This window comes from Mya arenaria, chromosome 17 (genome assembly GCF_026914265.1).
Source record: "Mya arenaria isolate MELC-2E11 chromosome 17, ASM2691426v1".
In the NCBI taxonomy this organism is placed as follows: Eukaryota; Metazoa; Mollusca; class Bivalvia; order Myida; family Myidae; genus Mya; species Mya arenaria.
Window position 1 is genome coordinate 20,895,248 of NC_069138.1, and position 16,577 is coordinate 20,911,824.

Below are 16,577 nucleotides of genomic sequence, written 5' to 3' on the forward strand. Positions count from 1 at the left end.
TGAACGATTTAGGTGAATAGTTACTACATAAGACTTCACAACGAATTTCAAAGGTATTGGCCATGCGTTTTAGAGATTTTTTTCAAAATTTATTTTCATTTAATTGCATTTATTTCATTTTTTATCATAATGATAACAGCCCACTTCTGTATATGGACATTTACTTAGTTGTTCATGATAGCTATGTATCGTTCAATTTGTATGCGTATGTGCAAGTATTTTCAAAACTAGGAAAGTGTGAAATCATTTGTTGCCAGGGGTGGTTGCCTAATAATAGTTTGCATAGAAGCCATTAGTTCCAATTTAAGTCGTTGGTTGATTTGGATGAAGGAAGTGGCTAAGAAGTAATTGATTGCGAAGAAAGTCATTGGTTTCTGCGCAAGTCATTTGATACTAAACTGGATATGTTACTTAGAGCATATGTAAATGCTCGGGAATTATCTAGTTGCTATGAAAGTCAGTAGTTGCTAAGGAAGTTAATGATAACTGGTTGTCATTCATAGCTTAGAAGTTCATTGGATGCAAGGGAGTCCCTTGTTACTTAGAAAGTCATACGTTGACAAAGAAGAAGGTGTCGCTAAGTAAGTCAATGTTTTACAAGGAGGTCTTTGTTGGTTAGGAAATCATAGGTTGCTAAGAAAGTCATTGTTTGTTAGGAAGTCAATTGCTGCTAAGCAAATCATTGGATGCCATTGATGAAGGATGTTAATGTCCACTACATGATACTACATTCCAAATAGCAAGGGTCTTGGCCTTGCGGTTTTAGAGAAGATTTTGAAAGATTTTACTATAAAAGTATAAAATAATTTTTCAACCAGAGAGTGGCTAGTTTTAATCCAAGGACCATTATTTGAACAATTTTAGCAAAAGGTCATTACTTGAGGCTACAAACCATGTTTGAATGGTCTTGGTTATGCCATTTTCCGAATTTAGCTATATAAATAAAGTAAAGATAACTTGGGACCCCCGGGGCGGGGCCACATTGTACACGAAAGACATTATGTAAACAATCTTGTTAAACGGCCACATAAGGCTACATACCAATTATAAAAAGTCTTGGCCTGGCGGTTCCAAAAGATTTATATCGCTTTTAACATATAAGTATAAAGAAACGCTTGGACCAACCTTGAACGATTTAGGTGAATAGTTACTACATAAGACTTCACAACGAATTTCAAAGGTATTGGCCATGCGTTTTAGAGATTTTTTTCAAAATTTATTTTCATTTAATTGCATTTATTTCATTTTTTATCATAATGATAACAGCCCACTTCTGTATATGGACATTTACTTAGTTGTTCATGATAGCTATGTATCGTTCAATTTGTATGCGTATGTGCAAGTATTTTCAAAACTAGGAAAGTGTGAACTCACTTGTCGGTATTTTGAACAACATATGAACTATGGCGGTTACCTTAATATGACAATGGAACCCGACTGTTGTTATGGTGGTAAATGGTTGCAATGGATGTAGGTATTTGCTAAGAAGATATTTGTTTGCTAAAGAATTCACTGGATGCTAAGGAAGTCATTGGTTGCTATAAAAGACATACGCGGCTATGGTATTTAGTACATGCTAAAGAGGTAATCGGTTGTTTAGGTAGCCAACGGTTACTTAGGATGTCAGTGGTTGAAACGATAGTTATAGGTAACTATAACTGCTAAGATAATCATTGGTTGATAAAAAAAATGATTGTTGGTTAAGGAAGACGTTAGTTCCTATGGAATTTATTGTAGTATTTTTTTATGGATGAAGGTAGCTGATAGGTGAGTCATGGTTTGCTTTGAAAATTCTTCCTTTGGATGTGTGAAGTTGCTAAAATGTAAGCGGTTGCTATGAAAGTTAGTGGTTTATAAAGTACTTATTCATTTCCACGAAAGTCATAGATTGCTAAGGAAGTCATTTGCTTTTTACGGATGTAGACAGTCGCTAAGATGGCAGTGGTTGCTAAGGAGGCAATGGTTGCTATCTAGGTTAGTGGATGCTAAAAAAATGATCTGTCTAATAAAGTAGCCTTGTTTGCTTAAAGAATCATTGGTTGCTATGATTTTATTAGTGGCTAAGGAAGTCAATTTTTGCTAAGGAAGTCATTGGTTGCTATGGATGAAGATAGTTTCTAGGATTATCATTGGTTTCTGTGAAAGTCATTGGTTCCTAAGGAAGTCATTTGTTCCTAAGAAAAGCAATGGTTGCTTTGCATAAAGGTAGTTGCTAAGATTCTATTGGTTGCTTAGGAAGGCAATGGTTGCTAAGAAAGTCATTGGTTGATAAGGAAGGAAGAATGTGATGCTCGGAAATAACCTAGTTTCCAAGATTTGTAATTTGTTGCTACACATGTCAGTGGATAAGTAAGGTATTGGTTATAATGAATTTACGCATGTGGATGTTTTAGAATTATTTGCATAAACCTTTATCGCTTTTTTGCTAAAAAATGTGGTTATGCAGAAAAAATTGAACAAAAATGGTTTTAAAAGACATGGTATTTTTTTTAGATATCTATGTGATATAAAAACCGATTTCTGTACATGGACATTTTGGTTCTTCATTATAGCTATTTCACGTTAAGTTTGAATGCTCATGTGCAAGTGTTTTTTCAAATGGAGAAAGTGTAAAATCAATAGTCGATATTTTGAACAACATATGAAATATTTCATGAGTAATATTATGAAGCTAATACTGCGATATTTACTACTCTCATTTATAAATTAAACACCAATTATGCTTAGCTCGATTGATATGCCTTTTGATTGGAGTTTTTTTTTATATTATTTCATAGGTAATGCAGTATATGGTAATTAAAGAATAAGTGGACAACATTTTTTTTTACATTGTTAGAACACATGTCGCATAAATTAGTATTGAATGTTTTAAATTTGGGTAACTATTCAATGCTTATGGTGATTAACGTAAGCTAAAATGCTCGTATACGTTTCAATGGTTGCAATTGTTGCAATGCGTCGCATTGTGTAAATTTAAATATAGTCTAAAACATTTATTTTCCATGCATTGATTTAGCTGTAATCGTTATGTTTGAAGACTGAAAATTGGATTTTCGTATAGTGTGGTATTCTGTGGGTTAGTTGTTGATATTTCAAATAATTCATTTATCAAATGAGTAGAACTTCTTATCTACGATGTCACGTATGTGTTCGAGATACAATATTTCCGAAATCAACCTGTACTTGATTTCGTTTATGTATTTTTCAAGACTATAAGAACAGAAAAGTCATTTATATTATGCTCATCCATTCTACATTGAAATATAATGTTCACACCTTCTCATCTAATATATTGGTAAAAATGTTTTCTATTTACCACGATTATTATCATCAACAAATCGTTTTATCCAGCTTGGTTTTAAAGCATGTTTACCTGTTTTTATTTGTCAGTTTCAATACACCATTTCTCCGGCGATGATATAGTTGTTCTCGATTCATTTCATCAGGTTTGTTATACCATGTACAGGTTAACATAATTGTATTATCAGTTGACCAGGGAAATTTGGTAACACATTTAATGAGTAACTTAATTTTGAAGTGATAATGTTATAACTACAGAGTCAAACAAGGTTAGACTTCTGTGTTGTCACTGTCTTGGACATTTTTATTTTATTTCTGTATTATAGGTCTGATATTATTGGTTGGAAAGGACGAATTAAGCTGCCTTCTTGGAGTACTAATGTTGTCGAGTATATTATAAATGATGTTTAAATTTGATGGAAATCCATACTCCTGGATTGAATATATTAGTTATAATATGACAATTCACTTCAATTGTTAAAAGATGTAGCGTCGCCGGCAAATAGTGTTTGTTTTATTTGATTGTTTTACTGATATTCCTTCAACTGAAATGAAACGTTTTTTAATTGTATCTTGTTTATCAAAGGGTTAGGTAAGTAAACTATGGAAAATCCGTGGACATATGTTTTCCTAAGCGCACTTTGGACTGTTTTTATCTGCTCCTTCCTCATAAAATACAGCTTTTCATTTCGTTTGTGCATTAAAACTGTGTTCAGTTCATAAAACGATTAAACGTGATACTCGATTGCGTGCTATTGGATGAATTTGCGGATTTGACAAAGAACACACACGAATTTTGAGAGAATAAAGAAAAAGCGATAGAAATGCCTTACACAGTTCTAGTTTTTACCAAAAGTGGGGAAATGTTAAACAACAGATTTCTTCCTGGCTGAAGTTAAACATTTACTATGTAGTTATAAGAAGTCGAGTTCATATTCAACGAAGGTATATATGTTTGCAAAGATATCTCGAAAATACCCTTGCTTTAAAAAAAGAGTATGTTTCGATAATTTAATTATGATTATGTTCGTAAAGACTATCATATTAATAATGTGGCGTGATTTATATGTGATAACTTCAGAGATAAGCAGTAAATTGGCAAACAAATATTGACTTAAAGTAGACTTCTCGTTGTTATAAAGAACATCGGTAAACATATGTCTTGAGATAAAAACAAATGCAACTAAGGGACAACAAATCTTTTAAAGATAGTGTCAAACATAATGGAACATGGAACTTAATTCCTGATCTTGCAAATACAGTCCGAATGGTCATATCCTCAGTACACTTATGTCATCCAGAAACGCGCAAACAGAAGCGCACATGGGATATTACATCGTAAGTTTAAAAACAAAACAAGCTTGATAGTTATAGTTGGTTCCACATACATGTTTAAACCAAACGGTCAGTTAATGATTCCACTATACCTTATATTGTTAACAAAATGTGCAACGTTGATTCTGACTATTGTTTTCTTAAAATTAAAATCTACAGATGGACGACAGAAAGAAATGACATGACGAGTATCAGATTTGATTAATTGTGTTTAGTAAACTAAGCGTTTTAAATGAGATTTAAAACTCTTAATTATTAGAAATAACCTTTTTTATTTTTCTACTTTACTAAACACTGTACCCTATGATGTTTACAAAACGTGGAACGTGGGTACCGACTATTTTGCCTTAAATTTGAATTTTATCCAGATGTACGACAACCAGACATGACATATGTATATGAAACGTGTTCTAATCAATTGATAATTTAATAGTAGTAATGGTTTTTTATATACTCATACTATATATTTCAATGGCTTGCGTTGAGATCTCCCTGAAAACAAACAAGATTGTCGACTATAAGACCTAACAAAAACAAATACTTTTGACATTGATTTTTTTTGTAAATTGGACGGAAGCAGTTCGCAAATGCCTTTATTATATACCCCCGCTGATTTACAAATGTTATTTGCAATAATTGGCAATTTCTTAAATTTTGTATAAAGTAACTACCGTTTTATATTCATTGAAATGCTATTGACTTCATATAACAATCAAACGGATCCTATGACATATTTTTTTTTGAAGTCGAAACTTGAATGCAATCTTTGCAGTCTTATATTTTGAAAACAGATAAAACAATGTTTGCATGTCTCAGTTATACATACCTGTATAAAGTTCCCGAATTTCCATATCACCTGGAGTTACATCTGAATAATTCCACAAAGAATACCACTTATGAGTTTGATTTGAAAGGTTTGTATAGGGAGGTATTGGGGTTCGTTTATTTTGTTATGGAAATGTTTTGTACTAAAGGTATCTATAACATATCAGAATAATTACAAAACTATTGTTTGTTTTTAGACTAATTATAGATACGTTCTTAGCGATGTGAGTGTATCAACAAGATCAATTATGTTTTACATATTGAATTGGTTAGTCAGTATTTCCGATCTAGTCGATTAAAGTCATTTTCTATCCTTACATATCCCACGTTATCTAGTACGTAGTATATCAATTTGCTGATCAATATTCATATAAAAACTCATAATCATATATTTGATTTATATCTATTAAATAAACATAGTTGAAAATATACCAAAATTTTAATATCTCAAATATTCACAGTCACAGACTCGAGGCATGGAATAGGCTCCAAACATTCCATCTCAATTCTGTCCTGAAATATTCGCTTTGTACATTAAATACTTGCTTACTGTTCATGTATTATAACCACAGTAAATCCTTTGATAATGCTTATGTGTTGAATTGTATTACGCTTTGAGAGCAAGGGAAGACTCTACATTTATTTCAAATGACTATTCATGGTTATTTTATTAACAACTCAATTGCATACACCTTCCGAATAGGTAATTATTCTGTTTACGTTTAAAACAGTTAAGAACTACGTTCGAAACTCAGTACATGTGTCAATAGATCCTGAATAGGACATGTTAGATAAATGTTAATCAATTATGGTAAAATATTTTTTTACCGTTTCAAAAAAGTCAAATTGTCGTGTGGCGTAGCTTCATTCCGGGTACTTTAATGGTATGTATGTTTCAATAAGTATATGTTTCATATATCTATGTATATCAAAGAAACATTCGAAATATATCTACATATTTCTTTTACACCATTGCTTTTAAAAGAAAAACATATAAAATAATTAACATCATAATATAAAAACAATAATAATATGAAGCAAGGGCATACTAATTTAAAGGATAACAAAAAGGCATAGTGATGCTGTGGTTTGCTCAACAGTTATTATTGATTTTTGACGATCAAAAATTAGGAACCGTTCGAGCTTCTTTGTTTATGGTTTAAAATATTTTTGTGTCAATAAGTCTTTATCCATTAGCGCTTTTTTGGCGAGATCATTGATCACAAACATTTGTTCAACCGTACAGATATAGGATTACGATACAAGTATGTTAATTTATACTACTTGGTGAGACTGCTTTTTCGAAATGCTTTTTTGCCAAAAAATAAACATAAACCAAAACAAGCCAAATTATTCCTATTGATGATTTAACTTTATTTGATTAATAATTCTGTTATCAAGCATGTAATATCTGGTATGTTAAGGAATTCTAAATAACAAAAACTGAAATTAACAAAGGCATATTTTTTCTTTGGCGAATCATTTTATTTTAATTAACAGGCGACTAGCAAATTTCCGGCAATTTTTTTTTTGGAAAAAGCATAAGTTATTTATCATAATTCAGATGTAATACTATACCAATTTAGTTGTTGTTCTGCATAATATTATCTGTATATTTTTGTTTGCAATAAACGTATTTGTTCGTGTATATAGAATCCAATGATCATTTTAGACTATCTCTTGTTCAACGAAACGTTTGGTAGGTAAACTAGCAAAAATCCGTGGGCAGATATGTTGCCAGGGTGTACCATTGAACTGTGTTTAACTGTTTCTTCCGCTTAAACTAATTATGTTTATTTGATTTTGGCACTGTTACTGTGTTTAGTCCATATAATCGATTAACTTAAATCTTGAGTGCCAGCTATTCGATGAATTTGGGGATTTGAAAAGAAAAACACGAATATTTCGAGAAAAAAAAGGCGAAAAAAATGTTATACAGTATAAATTTATACCAAAGGTGGGGAAATGTAAAACGAACGTTTCCTTTCTCTCTGGAGATAATCATTACAAAATAACATTTTATAGCACCTATGACTATTTAAGATGCCTTTTAAGCTCATTTGTTTTTCGATGCAAAGACGTTATCCTTGGATTTCTTTCTGCGTGGTCAAAAACTAGAAACTGTTCATCTAGTCATGCAAAATTTATAGAACTTTTGCAAGAGATATTGCGCACATGTCTAGCATGACCCAAAAGCCATCTTTAATAATGGATGACCTAAGCCCCTCGTCCGACAGACGAACAACAGTAAAGTATACTTCAATACCTTTTTGTTTATTCATATTTGACCTACATTGTTTATCATTTTTCTCTCGATTACTTTAAGCAAAGAAATATCGGTGTCAGTTTTCAATCGAATATTGGTCGACAAATGCTATTTACTTATATGTAGCGAGAATCAATACTTACCATTATGAACTGGGAATGACAGTTTCAAATAAACTATGTCTATCCTTTGTAGTACGCTTTGTAGTAATCATGTGCTCATACTCATCGAAGGTATATATGATTGTAAAGATACATGTACGATTCGTTTTATTTTTAATTAGAAGAGACCTTTTCGAAAATTTCATTATAATTATGTTTGTGAAGACTATGACTTGAACAATATGACGTGATTTATGCATGTGCACCTGAAACGTTATTTCTGATTTTGCAGAAGTTATGCATGTACATTCCAAATAATGTCATATCATATCGAACTCAGTGAGGCGCGTTAAAATTCATTCAGCTTTTGACGAATTTATCGTCAGCAAATCAGAACCCTACGTTTGGATTGTTGAACATTTGTGTAAAATGTAACTGTAACGGAATTTTAGCTGGGATCGGAGCTTTACATATTTGATAAAAAAATCATAAACGATTTATGTAATCCGGAAAAGCTTAAAACAGAAGCCAAATTGGAATACTGCATCATTAGTTTGAATCTTACCATAACGAAACAGGCTAGTTAGTATTTTGTTTACAAAACAAAAAAGTTAAAACGAAACGGTCAGTCAATTACTCTACGGAACCTGTATAATTTTAACTATTTAACTTTTTAAATTTGAATTATCCCAAGATCATAGACGACAATAAAAGGTGACATAACATGATGTTTTCCAGAATAAACCCCAATGCCATAACATAATCTGTTATTACGTGTTTTCCTATCAGCTGATAATTAAATAGTTACTTCGGAACTCGATAAATAATTGTTAAGGCAATATTTAATTCCTTAATAATTTGAGAGGAGCTCGAACGTTATCTACATAAATCTGCCTTTCGTTGATATGCATGAACGTACCCAAGTATCAGCTTTGAATACCTATGTGTAGACGGATCAACTTCCCCAGCAGTCCGTTTCGTTTTGTCACTTGTGCTGTCCATGTAATTGTCATTCATTTAGTGAATGACAACTTCATGTATGTTCACTGTTTTGTATGGGGTGATGTCTTAAACTGAATTAATAAATTTAATGTACAATGTCATTAATCTAAATTTATATCATCACCGCACCAGATTAAGTTTCTATTTTCCTGTAATCATTCTTTACCTGGCACGTTTTAAGTCAATTTGTTTTATGTCAGTACATATATTAGTCGCTTTTTTAAATGATATCTAAAAATTAAACACATTTATAATTATTTTACATGACCCATAGTCTAAGTGGCTATTGTATTGTGCCCTGTAGTATGGCTTTTAAACATTTGTCTTGTGTTGTATGTTATAATATATTATGTTGATAGGTTTCACCATACTGGTAACATAAACTGATGAACCCCTAGAAGTGTTGTTACTATATATAAACGCTTAACTATTAGAAATAATATTACTTTTTACTTTACTTAACCAGTAAATCTTTATATGCCCTGTAAACATTAGAAACGTTCTGCGACTGGTGTATAACAACAAAAGGGCATAAAGGGCACTATATCTGTAACCTGGTTAAAGTGATCAACAAGTCAGTCGTCATGTAGGATGCTTGCTAAGGAAGTAAGTGCTTCCCTAATAATTTGAAGGTTGATAAGGAAGTTAGTCATTGTATAGTATTTCTAGAGCATTTGTCAGCTGGTTATTCCCAGGGACATTGCATAGGATGGCAATGGAATCCAACTATTTTAGTCAATGGTTGCTATGGATGCAGGTAGTTACAAAGAAAAGCTTTGTTTGCCAAAGGAATTCATTGGTTGGTAAGGATATTTATAGTTGGCATGAGAGGCCATAGTTGACATGCAAGTTAGTATCTGCTCATAAGGTAATGGATTGCTAGGGTAGTCAATGGAATATTAGGAAGCCAGTGGTTGAAACGGACGTTATTGCTTGCTATGGATAAAGATAGTTGTAAATTTGATTATTGAATGCTAAGGTGGTTAAGCAAAAAGCAGTTATTGTTTGTCATGGATGTAGGTTCTTGGTGATTAAGTCATGGTTTGCTTTGGAAATTCTTTCTTTAGATGTAGGTAGTTGCTAAGATGTAAGTGGTTGCTAAGGAAGTGAGCAGTTGTTAAGGTTTTCATTGGATTTCATTGGTTCATTAGGAAGTCATATATTGCTTGGGAAGTCATTGGTTTTAATGGAGGTAGGCATTCGCTAAGAAAAAAATGGTTGCCAAGGAAGTCAGTGGTTGCTAAAAAGGTAAGTGTATAATCAGACTGCTAAAGTAGCCCTTGGTTGATCAGGATATCATTAAATGCTTTTGATAAAGGAAGTGATTTTATGTCACTAAGTTATCATTGGTTCCTAAGAAAATAAAATGCAGCTAAGGAGGTCATTGCTAGCTAAGAAAGCCAGTTGTTGCTATGAAAGTCATTGTTTTAAGATAAGGTTGATGGCTATAGATAAAGAGAGTTTCTAGGGTAATCATTGTTTGCTGAAAAAGTACCATATGCTCCTAAGATAATCATTGGTTGTTTTGATGAAGGTAGCTGCTAACACGTAATTGGTTGCTAAGGAAGTCAATGCTTGCTAAGAAAGTCATTGGTTTATTAAGAGGTCGTTTGATGCTGAGGAAGAATATTGATGCTCAGGAATTGTCTGGTTTCTAAAAAAATAGTCATTTGTTGCTAAGAATGTCAGCGTTTGCTAAGGAATACATTTATTATGAATGTAGGTCTGTGGACGCTCGAGAATTATCAGGCTGAGAAGGTTGTCATTTGTAGCTAAGGAGGTGATTGGTTGCTAAGAGAATCATAGGTTGTTAAGAAAGCCGTTTGTTGCTTATCAACATGCTAGATACAAGTAGTTACGGCATCTGTGTCTTCAACAACACGGTCACCTCCCCTACAGTGGCCGTCGACATTTGTAACAGTTATTCAGAGCGCTGGCGTTACAAATACAATGCCAATGTTTTATTCTGGTTTTCAAATACATAAATGATAATTGCAATGTACCGAAATTTAAACTAGGGAATATACATAAAGCTAAGAATGAGTGGAATAAAGTGTGACCCAATCTTGTACTGTGCTGCGAATGTCGACGACGCTTGTGTGAAAATGCATGGTATCTTTCTTAACATATGCAATTGTGGGTTATACACGTGGGAACCTCAGTCCGCTTACATCAGTGACTATATACAACTCTATCGGTATTCCAGCAGTCTATATTGCTGCGAGTTCTGGACAATGTCAACAACGGAATTAATTAATAAAGCAGATAGAATGTGTTATAATTTACGGCTCTGCAATTTTATATATAATTCGTTGGCCCACAAATGGAACGGTCATGGGTTATATTCCCAATTTAGGAGATATATTGAAAGGACACTGGCCGACTTCAATGTATAACTTGCATTTGACAGATACCGACCATTTTGTACCAGAACACAAGAACCAGTTGATTTCTCTCATATGTGACGATTTGTCGACAAATGTAACCTTCCCAGAAGCAGCCTCAAAACACAAACTCGTTATAACCGGGAAAGATGATGTACCACTCGATCTTACAGAGAGTGTAACGATAAGACTGGAAGACATGCCAACAGCACATGAAAAGGCGAATTGTAACCTTGTTGAACAAATTGTTCTGCTTGTCAATGAGACCGAAAGTAATATATGCATAATATCTGACAAAAAAACTGTTGAGGCTCACAAAGATATAATACTGGATTTACCAGCAGCTCATGCATTATCCGGTTGTGACACAGTGGCGTGCTGTCATGAAATCGGAAAGAGTACAGCTATAAAGGTTCTAAAATCTCATAATACACACTCGAGTCTATTGGAAATAAAACATCGACTCTGGACATCATCGTCAGGGAATCGACGTCCTTTGTTGCTGCTTGTTACGGACTCGACGGAATAAATGCAATTTCAGACGTGAGAATGGCTGCATGGGCCAAAAATGTCTAGCAACAGCACAAAAGCTTCACATCCCCAACAACTGAATCATTCATTGATAATATAACACGAGCGCATAAGTGATAAGTGAAACTGATAAGGTTTTTATGTGAAAGACAAATGCAATGCCGTTGTTATAGCTCTCGACTGTCATGCAATTTGTTCTGTGCTTGTCGTGGAAAAGATATGTGCTGTAACGTACAGATCAATGAGGAAATCAATGTATAAGCAAGAATGTATAAGCTTGCTTATATCTTATTATACTAGACCGATTTAACACTGAAATCAAAACGTGTCAAATAAAAAAAAGGGTTTCTTATAGAGTTTTTTCATATACAATTTTGAGTCTTTTTTGTGGTGTTATTAGTATTGCGTATATTAAGAACATAATAATTTCCTTTTTTTAACTTTGACATCGGTCAATATATTCACCACAATGTTTATATATCGTAAAAAAGAGTTGGAATTACGTAAACGTGGTAACGTAAATTTCATTACATAATCATGTATTATATGGATTTCTGCTAAAATTTGCAAATGTATAATCATAACGTCATTCTTTTCAGGTATGTTGCCATGTTATGGATTTATATTTTCACAACGATGCATATCAGTCGTCAAAAAGAACTAAGATTAAGTGGACGTGATAACGTATGTTACATTTTATTGTAACCGTGCATTTCATAGGTTGATAATTTAAAATCATGACATGATGCAGTTAAGTTTTGTCGCGCGGATACAGTTTATATTTTAAACACGATGATTATTAATCCCAAAATAAGAAAATGTAAATGAGTTGAGTAGACATTGTAACGTACATTACGTACATGACATAGTCAACTGCTCAAACTTGCAAATTTATTATAATTATTGTTTTGCTAGCACGCAGTTAACTGACCAATCACAACCCAACATAACACGATACGCATATACTTCATATGATTTTCTTTTCTTAATATACAATCGTTGTACTAGTTTAGTAACTTATTTTTATATGAAAGTGACAAATTTATGTATTTTCACAAATAAATTCCGTCTTATACCAGTACATGTACACAAGAGATTGTTATTGCTGCGATGTAATCAATTGTTTTATTAATATGTATCTGAATTACGAAATATAGTAATTGTATGTGTTTTTATTTTCCTTTTTTGGCAGTCATGTTGGCAAACATCTTGTTTTTGCGAGTTGCTCAAAGATGCCAGCGTTTCATCACCCGGATTCGTTGACTTCAAGGTTAAACCTACCCCAAAAAATGCAAAAAAAAAATATTGTGTATATACGCGATTGCACGGTTAAGTTGAATATCGGTTTATATCTGCCGGACTATACTTACGTTTATTTAAAATAAAACGCTAATCAGGATAAGTTTGATAGATATCCCTCTGGGTACGAGCTTTGTTTTAATTTTATCAAGTATTGTTTGGGAAGTGTGTTATAGAGAAATTTAGATAAGGTATTTCTGGATTTTATAATGTTTATATTTAGTTTGAACCGTGATATCTGAAGACTCAAATTATCAAATGAGTAGAATTTCTCTTCACTGTGTTTAAGGTATAATATTCCCTTTTCATGCCAAATTTTAAAATAAATAGTTTTATTATTGCATTTTACTTTTGAGTTGTTCTTTATGATAAATTTTCTGATATCAGCTTGTTCTTGATGTAAGAATTAAAGATGTTATGAATAAATACCTTATGACCACAAATTCCATTTATATGCGTGTTATCCAGCCTCCATTCAATTAAACAGTTCCTTCCTTTTTATTTTTTAAATTGTTAAAAACTGTTTTCCATTCACCTTTATCATTTTAATCAATAAATCCTTTGATCCAGCCTGATTTATAGCATGTAGAACTTTTTAAGCGGAAGTTTCAATCGACCTTTTTTCCGGGGATAATATAGAAGATCTCGCTTTTTTATCAGAATCGTTATCCCATATGAAGGTAAAATACAAATTAAGATTTCGTCTATTAGTTGACCTGGATGATTGAGTAAAACAGTGACCGGAAAACCCAATTTTAGAAGTGCTAACAACTTAATTACAAATACCTAAATTTAAATTTATATGTTGCCATTTTCTAATACATTTTTTTGAATTCCTGTATTATCGGTATAATATTGTTCGTTACAAAGGATCAATTATCATTTTAAAATTCCTAGAGGTTTTGCTGATCTGGAGGTGTATGAGAATCGATTTTTAACTAAAATGTCTTTTCTTTTCTTTGAAGCTGCCACTTATAGTACTATTATTTTCGTGTATTTGATGTTTTAGCCTGATGTAACAGCATTCTCCTGGAGAGAATATGTTGCTTTTTTATATTATAATTTATTTTAATTGTTAACAATGAATCAACGTCGGCGAATAGCGTTTGTTTTATTTGAGTGTTTTAACTGTCCTTTTTGAGTGACAATGTGAATGTACCTCTGATCGAATCCATAAAACCTTTTATACACATACACAATTCTAACCCCTGGAAACATTGTTTTTTATGAGGCCAGTTTCATATATATAAGGCTAATTATTTTAAATTCTTAGATGATCGAAGAGCATTTTTAGCATTAATTGAAATAAATGTTTCAACCAAATGTTCATGACACTTGTTTGATCAAGTTTGTATGGCTCCAAGTTATCTTGGTCAAATTGGATAATACTTCAGGTCCATTGACACCAAATACCTACCAATAGACACACCAGGGCAATTCAAAGACATCCGCAACATTACCTTGGCTACATATTCATTTAAAATGTATTTATTTAACTTATAACCAACTTTAAACAAGACATCTGACCATTTTGTGTTGTTTTCTGATTAATGGAGTAATTCGACCCCTTTATGATATCCATACAAATAAAATGAGTTCAGTGTTCACTCATGTATTTGTTTCATTTGATTGTTTAATGACTACACTCATTGAAATATAAATGTGTTTGGGGATCTATTTAAGGTAATGGCTAAAGATAACTTCCTTTTTTGCTTTTTTGAATTGTTGTAATGGTCTTAGAAATCTGATCCTTTTGATGCTTTGTAAGTCCAACTACAAGTGTAAGTGCAATACTAGACACAATTCTTAAGGAAAAAAAGGTGTGAAAAGCTGGTTCTTATGAAAACCGTTTTTCTAAGTCTTGCAACCTTGGGTCCCTTACTATATGCTAATGATATGTACACTTATGGCCGATACAAGGTCATGAATATAATTTGTAATGGTTATTACAATACACGGCGGGGAATCCACGTGGCAAGTGGTTGGTTACAGTGCAAGATGGCGTCACCAAAACGCTCGAATCGAGCCGAAAATCAAGGTCATTCATATTATTCTAATAGTTTCTTGAATTTGAAACATAGCCTATCATATGCCCACCTACCTAGTGTGTATTAGCATTACCATGTTGAAACACTTTGAGAACACTTGTGTTCAACATGTACGCAATCAGACTGGTAAGTTTAAGGCCCATTTATCATTTTGGCTCGGTTATAACGAAAAATGAGGTAAAAGTTCGGGAAAACCGTATACAACACTTAAGTTTTGTTTAAATATAAAATGTACATGCATTTGTGAACGAATATTTTAATGATTTTAAAATAAATGATAACGAAAAAAAAGGTAGGTTGCGGCTCCGATTGTTAAAGAGATAGGTTGCAGTTCCGTTTATAGGTCGCCATCTGGACTGCAAACTCTTTGACTTATTCTTAGTCTCTTCAAGCCAAATATGTACGTCCTCATTTATTTCAAACAGTTGATATTGCAAAGTAACAATGAATTATATTGTAAGTTTATCTCCACATTAGCCAATTTCCCGAGTTTTAACAGTTAGGTCAAATGATGGAAAATCTAAATAAAGTTTTATGTATGTTAAATGATGATATTATTTGCATTATGGCGAACAACAGATTTTACATTGAAATATTTTGTATACCTGCGCATCCATGGCATGTATTTGCATTCTAGGGAAATCATGGTATTGAATTGAATGAAATAATGCTCTGTATCATTACGCTAGGCAATGCAAAATATTTTGTTAATGAAAACAATTTATTTTGTCACAAGGAGCAGTGAAGATTGACGTATTAAAGTTATCAAATTATTGTAATGTATTCTTTATCAGTAAAATCGCAGACGTGTGACGTATGTGGATAACGACATCGCGCTCTTCACTTCAAAGACACCAGAAACTACACGCTGGTGTCGCCCCTTACAGATGCTGTGGGAAACTTTTTTATGACAAAACAAATATAGTGCGTCATCGGTAACTAGATATTGCCAATACTATTACATTCTCATTTCAGGCCCGAAAAAAATATTACAGTTTCGTCATCAGTATTACACTAATAATGTAAGAGTCACTTATTGAAAAAAACTGTCTTGTAATGCTGCTTTTACAAAATAAAAACTTGATCAATTGTTTTTGTTGTTTTTTTCATCTAGCAATGAACAAATATGTTTGCTTTAATTTCAACTAGTTACACTCAACCCATTTTGGACGGCAAATAACCATCTTATCAATAGGCGCATGCCCGTGTTATTCGTTGTAATTCCAATAAGTCCGATTTCAGTATGGTACATTCACAATGAGACAATATTTGTTATTGTCGGAATAAGACTGATATTCTACACACCAGCTATCTTGTTAGCTTATGTAACGGCGCTGTGGCCGTCGCCAGTGCGTATTTGTAAATATGATAAAGTCTTCAATTATGTTTTAATGATTACAAACGTAGCATACCGAATTTTCGTGTTTTACAAAAATGTCTTCTTTCAAGCATACAGTAGCTTGATGTCTATGAGATACAATAGTGC

At 32.7% G+C, this 16,577-nt stretch overlaps 1 protein-coding gene across 3 annotated transcripts in view; it reads right to left on the bottom strand.

The window, feature by feature from the left end:
• LOC128223758 (uncharacterized) overlaps positions 1-16,577 on the bottom strand; it is a 115,201-nt gene that overhangs the window by 66,007 nt on the left and 32,617 nt on the right. Inside the window, exon 1 of one of the 3 annotated variants that reach the window (XM_052933127.1) lies at positions 5,462-5,499. The exons of the other annotated variants lie outside the window; for them this stretch is intronic. Coding sequence (XP_052789087.1) covers positions 5,462-5,486 — 25 coding nt within the window. The 5' untranslated portion in view covers positions 5,487-5,499. Of the gene's footprint in view, positions 1-5,461; positions 5,500-16,577 lie in introns of those variants that run through there. 3 annotated transcript variants of the gene reach the window in all.